Consider the following 7,503-nt stretch of genomic DNA (forward strand, 5'->3'; position numbering starts at 1 on the left):
GTGAAGCACTGCAAGTAGAAGTCGGCCAGGGTCCACGAGTTGGGCTCAGACCCGCTCTAAAATCCGGTTGCCTTTAGACATCAAGAATGGCTGGTGTTCACAGATGCACAAAACGGAAACAAAGGAGCCAGAGCTTGATGGGAAAATGCACAGCAACACATTATAAAATCATGGAAATATCCAGTGAGCCTACAGCAGGTCTCCAGTGAAAACTCCTCCTGTTAGGGTTCCCCCCACCTGCCACTTCAGATCTACAACAAATGTAAGAAGTTGGGTGCTGATGTCCACCTTGAGGTGGAGATGTCAAACAGCAGGCAGCAGGTATGACAAAGCACTCTGCTGCAGGTAGAGCCGAGTGAGACAGGGAAAGAAGCTTACTCTATGAGTGTCTTCAGCCCAACCAGCCTGGTGCCTTAAGCAGCTTAGGGCTGACGTCGAGCCTATGATTATCTTCTGGGTGGGGTTAGGTAGCTCTGCATCAGGTTAGCTAAGTGTACGGTGGGAGTCTCACCACCTGATGGGACTCACTTTGTATCCCCACACATCTGTCAGATCTGAGGAGCTGGGATTCTGTCAGTTTTCCAGTTTCTGTATGCTACATTCACATCAAAGCAACTTGAGACAACATTTAACAACAATATCTTTTCTGGGAAAGTGTTTCGGATGCATCTAGATTAATTTACGTTCATACAGTGTGTTTTTGTGGGGATGTACTTTGCTTTATTCGTGTACAGTAAGACCAAACAGATGCAACATCACATTGATCTAAGACATACTTTCAGCGCAGATTGCTTTGGGAGATTGCCAGTCCTTTACAAGGTCACAAACCAGCAAGGTCATTCCAGCAGCCAACAATGCACAAACCCACCGTTAATCATCAGCACCATCCACTCCAGTGCTGATGTAGTTACAGTGTCTCTTATTTTAAATAAAAGACACCGTAATTACTGCACTGGAGTGGAAATGCCAGCAGTGGCTCTCCGTTATCCGCTGAAATCACCAAGTAAAGCAAGGAGATTTGGCGGATGTGACTTTGTAAGAAGGCATGTTCTGAGTTTTTAATCTTCAAAGCATCTAATGTTGGGAAGAATTTGTTTCAGCAGAGACTATCAAAATGGTTTCCTGGCAACCAAATCCACCTAACAAGTATCCATCCGTCCGTCCATCCATTTTTTTTACCACTTATCCTCTAGAGGGTCGCAGAGGAGCTGGAGCCAATCTCCGTTGACATTGCGTGAGAGGCCGGGTATACTCTGGACAGATCGCCAGTCACATGGCTAAAATATAGTATAGTATAAAGAGACGTTCACATACACTGTTCACACTCACATTCACACCTACGAGAAATTTAGAGTCACCAATTAACCTGACCTGCTTGTTTTTGGTCTGTAAGCGGAAGCCGGAGTACCGGCAGAGAACCCACACAGGCATGGGAAGAGCATGCAAACTCCACACAGAAAGGCCCCAGCTCAGCTGGCTGGTGGATTCAAACCCAGAACCTAACAAGTATGCTTCAGGTTAGTCATCTCATTTTTTGATTTTTTAGAGTCAGCACTCTCGAGTCAAAGACGCATCCCTTCCTTGGAAATGCAAGTTCAGCGTGAGGTACATTTGAGTAATGGACATGACCTGGTGGGAGGTGAAATAATAAATGATGAATCTGAGCAAACTCTACAAACCCAAGATTACCCCACTATGTTCTGGTATGTTTAAAACAGACTGAAAACATAAAAAACAGTGCAGCTAAGACAGGACAGCCAAATGGATAAAAACAGATTCACAACTAAAAGGCTAAAAACAGAAAAACCTCCATGACATCTAATATTCATAATTCAACAGATAGGGCTAATCACAGCCATCAACTTTCTCATACCAAAAGAAATAAATGACATTCATAATAAAAAGCACAGCAGACAATGACCAAGCACAAAATATCCTTTTAGTCTGGAGATGTCGGGCTTGGCCTGCACTTCAAATTTACTGAATTTCCTCTTTGTCTGAGAGGGTGCCCAGAGACAGGATGCCTGGAACTCAGGATGTCTGAGTTTACTACTATTTACATCAATAATGTACTTTATCAATTTGGTTCAATCTGAGCTCCTCTCACAAGCAAACCTTCATTCACCCATTCAGAGAGTTGGATTTTCATTCTAGAGAAAAGATAAAGTATGATAGTGAGGTATAGGCTAGCAGACATACATTCTTACACCCACACATGCAGACACATGGACCTGAGTGTACGTAAGGACATGCTACTCTGCTGCAGTGAGGCACTGCCCTCCAATTGTCATCCACTCTGTGGTAGCTTTGACACAACTACCCACACACTCACAAATAAACACATACGTGCTCAGAAAACAAGTCAGCTGTCCCTGCACACGCAAAAATCTGCATCGCTCAAACCAAAACACATTCCAAGCATTTTCATAGCCTGTGCCGTCTCGGCATCTTGCTCCACACAAGAAAAAACACCTCCCCCCCCCACCCTCCTCTTCATCTGTTTCCCCCTGTCTTACCATCTATTCCGAAGCAGGAGGTGATTTTTTGGGCGTAGTTGCAGAGCCCATCGTAGCCAGGCTCCTGCTTCACTGTATTCCTCTCCCCCATCTCTACACACTCCCACACACACCGTCCTGTCCGGCAGCGCTTTCACTCCTTCCCCTTGCTCATCAATTATTCAGCCTTTTGCCAGGACACATGCATGCGCCCGCACACTAACCCTCAAATGAGCGCATACAGTATAAACACACACAGAGACAAGAGAAAAGTGCTGATGCAGAGGGTCGTGCTGGTGGAGCATGAGCAGCCCTCTCCTGTGGTCGGATGAGGAGGAGGCATCAGATTGGGTTACTGCAGAATGGAGCCATGCCTTCTTTTTCATCCACCATTGATCATCCAGATCACACTGCAGTGTAACAGGTACCGTGTGCAGGATGTGCTCACCCTGCTTAAGGAAAGGGCGGGGCGGAGAAGGAAGTCAGAGCAGGGCTAAAGTAGAGATGTATCAAGTATCAGGGAGTGGACTTTCTTTACTGCCAGTCACTTATAGTTATCCAAACATTGAAATTCAAAGACTTTTACTGGTAAAGCACAACATTCTAGTCTATAGATGATGGGGTTAAAATAGGGAAGCACGGCTCACAAAGTAAAGTTTCCTTCAATTTATTTAAGCTGACACTCCTTATGACTTCCAATTCATACCACAACTCATAATAGTGAGTCATATTGGTTTACAAGATTACATGAAAATAAGTTAATTTAATAATGTTTTCCAGAAAATAAAACAGTTTTTCTGCATATTGCTTGTGATCACAGGCCAAAACATCAAAACTGTCTTGTGGTAAACTCTGATTCATGTTACAGAGATTTTGTTGGTAAGAGGAAAAACCTAAAATACATACATTCAATACATTTAACTGCTTTACTACAATCCCTTCAAAGAGGTGACGTGTCAACTCATACTGTATAACAGTGGAGACACAGGAGTGGCAGAAAACTGAATGAAAAATACTGGCCCGCATATGTGAGAACTTTGCTGCTGTGTTTTAAAATTATGCAATGGAGTTGAGATGAAGGTCTTAAATGGACCAAAATGAACAAATCCATCCACGTCTGAATAGCCAACCAATACAGCAGATAATCCATGGTAGCAAAACAGCCAACTATAAAAATAAATGAAGATATCATTTAAAACGGCATAACTGTGGTAGGTTTTAGGGGAATTCCCACACAAAGAGGGGAAATACAGATGTGGGAATTTGATAAGAAACACCAAACCATCTCTCAAAATCCTACCACTGAGATGACCTTGAACAATACACTTAACCCCCAATCACTCTGGTGGAGCTACTCAATGTCCATCAGTGGCAGACTCATACAGAGCAGCTCACAGGTAAAGAATGTGACAGCAATGCTTGAAATAATATACAGTATATGCTCTCTTGTTTTCATGAAAAACAAATAATAAAGGTTTGATAAAAAAAATCATGTTAAGACTTTCTAGACAAAAGAAAACAGCAGTGGAAATATGATGACACTGAGAGGCCCAGATATAGCATGCCTGCAAGGTTGTATTGTAAGGTGGGGCGACTAATGGAAGGGAATCACTACCAAGGTAAAAGCCGATGGCCCTGTGCTGATAACAGGGGTGGGGGGTGGGCGACTGAAAGACTAAGAGCGAAGTAATGGCTGATACTCACTGGACATCTGAGGGAGGGGCTGGTCATAAATGCATACCAGGAGGAAAAAGTGCAGTAATTTGAGCCATTTTTTAACTTCCTGTGTTTCTGTGGGAAAGCAAATGTGTCAATCGCCCAACAAGTTTCAATTTTTGCCTATAGATTTCTTATGGATCTCACTGTGGAATATTTACTATAATACCATAAGAAGTAGAGAGTGGGCTGATCGCTATATAGCATAATGACACCTTGAACAACAAGCATCAGGGAGCGTGTCCATTCATTCCAGTAGCCCACATAAGGACTGCTACTAACAATCATGTTCATTATCGATTCATCTGTTGATTATCCAGACATCAGAAAATACTGAAAAATGTACATCACAAATTTCTAAATCTTAATGCCATGTCTTCAAAATGCTTGTTTTGGCCAAGCAACAGTCCAAACCCCAAATATGTTAACTATAACATATGACACATAACAGCAACAAATCGTCACAAGCTTGAGCCGGAAAAATGTTTGCTTGAAAGCTGACTTAAACAATAAATCAATTATCATAGCTGCTGATTAATTAACAATTTAAAAAAAGAGGTACAAAAATGTAAATCTGCCTGCATGTGACAGTCATTAAAAATACATTCTCAATGCAGAATCTCTACAAAGTATAGGAAGTAAATGTGTTTCCACCATCCAAAATATATTCTGAATTATTATCTACACACAAAAATACTTAATGTCATCTTGTTGAAGATTGTGAACCATGGTGTATCTCCAGATTAAGTTCTCAAGTACATGTGAAATGGGAGCTCTACAGCTGGTGCAATTGAAAAGGCATTGTGACAAATGTTTGATTTGATATATTGTTGCAAAGACTCACGTTTGTGTCAATGCGCCTGATTGATCTGTGATAGTAAATTTGTAATGTCACGTTGGTCTTACTGCACAGAGATAATTGGCGCTTGACTATAGTGTGTAGTGTAGTTACTTCTCATGGATAATGATTGACTGTTTGCAGGGGTTTAAGCGTGCTAATCAGGTCTATGTGCCACAGGGGGGGCTGTCAAGCGGTGGGCCCTGAGCTCCATCGATCTCCACCAGCAGCCGGGGAGGACAAATACAGAAGGCCACACCAGTGATAGGGGGAGTTCAAAGCCATCTTGCTATACAGGTTCTGCCACTCTGCAGACCGTAGTGACATACTGTACAAGCTTTGAGCTTTCCTATAAAAGGTTGATGGGTTTTTTTTTCTCCCAGCGACAGGATCAAACCCATCATGATGAATGCAACTGTGGATTTAATATAATAACCTTGAGGTCATGTTAATATTGCAACTTCTCCGCTCCTATCCAGCTCTCAATCAGCCAGTCAGGTCATCTGATCACAACCTATAGCAGGAACAGCTGGATACTCTTTATCTAATCTGCCAGAGGACACCTGACACAGGTGCAGAACAGCACAAAGGCCCACCTGATGGGTGCAAACATGTTCCACCTGCACTATTTGCAAGTATTGGCTGCTTTATGCTCAAAACACAATCTAGGAGAAAAAAAAACACCTTCTCAACTCAGAAAGGTTGAGATGATAGCAGCAAGTTATAGTAAGCATTTTTGTTTCTTTTAACAAAGAGATGCCACTTAGTGTGACCTCACCAGCTACACACAGTGATCATGAAATGTCACTACTCAATCAATTAACCCCAGTTCTCCATCAACAGCTTTAACTGAGGCAACAATTAGGGTGTGTGCAGCTTTTAAGTAATTATATGCACCAACCATGATTAAAAATATGACATGCCAAAAGACTCAGCAATCAAACAAGCTTAATTATCACAGCTAGGATTTTTTTATGTCTATTTTTAGGTTGGATGAGAGTGCAGAGTGTTCATCATATCAACAAAATAAGTTGTAGGCTGTCTGGAAAAGGCTGCAGCGGTGGAAGCTGTAGTTTCAGCTATGCACCGGTGTAACCTACTTACAATAACAGTGTCATTATCACAGGCTGATCCTCCCGAAAGACGACGCAAATGGGCTCTCTGCTCCATTGCATCCACCCTTGAACCAAGACCCCCCCACCCCCCACCCCTTCCTCCCCAACATTAAGAGACTTTTTCTTCCCTCTGTACATGTATTATTATGAAGGCTTCTGCGGCAAAAAGATACTCACCTCTTGCAGACATGCCCGGTAGGTACAGACTCTCTTTTTCTTTGCCGAGATTAACAGGAGGAGATGCCCCGGTGCAGCCTTGAAGGAGCGGGAAAGAGCGTTTGACAGCTTGATATTATCTGTACTTTAAGTTTTTTTTAGCTGTCATTTAATGGCATTAATCGCATGGGAAACATACAGCCTGCGATTTGGTAGACTAGACTAGACTGCGCGATGGAGAGAGCACTTTCTAGCGACAGGGCGTGTCCTGGAACAGACAGCATCCTTCTCATTTTCCAACAAGTTTATGTCCATATTTGAACACACGATCGCAGAATTGTAAGACTTATAAATTAAATCCTTCTTGTAATTCCTCGCCTGCAGTTTCTGTCGGGTCACTTTAACGTTAAACCGGCGAGCCTACTTTTTATGTCCAGGATGACTGTGCTGTATCTGGTAGTTGGGTCTAAAATGATAAAAGTTAACATGGCACTCTGGAGGAATTAATGTTGTCTTCTTTCATTTTTTTTTTTTACCATCACTCTTGGTGAATATTTGGCAGTTTCTTCATCACATGGACTCCTCAACTTTATCTTAAAAGCAGTGACTCTTTAAACAAGCATTGCCTCAGCTCATGTTTGTAGAAATAGCCTGCTTTAGTGCATTATGTGAGCATAATCAATTGACATTTTACGGCTCAGTGGAGCTTTTCCACATAACCTATAGGCTATATATATGTATATGGTTGGTTATTGGAATCCCATACTTGCTTTTATATTTTAAGTAGAGTATTGACAATTACATAGTAAACAAATATAAAACTGAGGTATAAACATAATGGTGAGTGAACTGTTTGATTTTGTATTTTGGGACTTTTTTTATTGTTTGTTTTTGTATGAGGTAAAAAGGCATAATAAGCTAAAGCCTCAGCCTACACCTTTTCAGTCAATAATGTTTCTTTCTTCGTTTGTTTCATATACTTTGCTATGCTTTGCTTATCTATGTAAAATAAGGACCGAAAAATTACATTTAAAAAATTAAATCAAACTAACTAAGATGGAAATATTGAATGTATGGATTGCTCCCTCATTGAATGTATGGATTGCTCTCCCCATTTGTATGCATTGATCGCTGTCAGTAATTATAGGCCTGTGTGTTGTAGTCCTGCGTCCCCTGGTGGATA

The 7,503-nt window shown here is 41.7% G+C and overlaps 1 protein-coding gene across 2 annotated transcripts in view; it reads right to left on the reverse strand.

Moving 5' to 3' along the window:
- LOC122997176 (actin-binding LIM protein 1-like) overlaps positions 1-2,704 on the reverse strand; it is a 37,251-nt gene extending 34,547 nt beyond the window's left edge. Inside the window, exon 1 of one of the 2 annotated variants that reach the window (XM_044373188.1) lies at positions 2,517-2,704. In XM_044373188.1, the coding sequence (XP_044229123.1) occupies positions 2,517-2,607 (91 nt within the window). In that variant the 5' untranslated portion in view covers positions 2,608-2,704. The remainder of the gene's footprint in view (positions 1-2,516) is intronic. The other variant, XM_044373193.1, reaches the window with a different exon arrangement.
- Positions 2,705-7,503: the final 4,799 nt, after the last annotated feature.

The sequence above is a fragment of the Thunnus albacares genome, chromosome 14, assembly GCF_914725855.1.
Source record: "Thunnus albacares chromosome 14, fThuAlb1.1, whole genome shotgun sequence".
NCBI lineage: Eukaryota > Metazoa > Chordata > Actinopteri > Scombriformes > Scombridae > Thunnus > Thunnus albacares.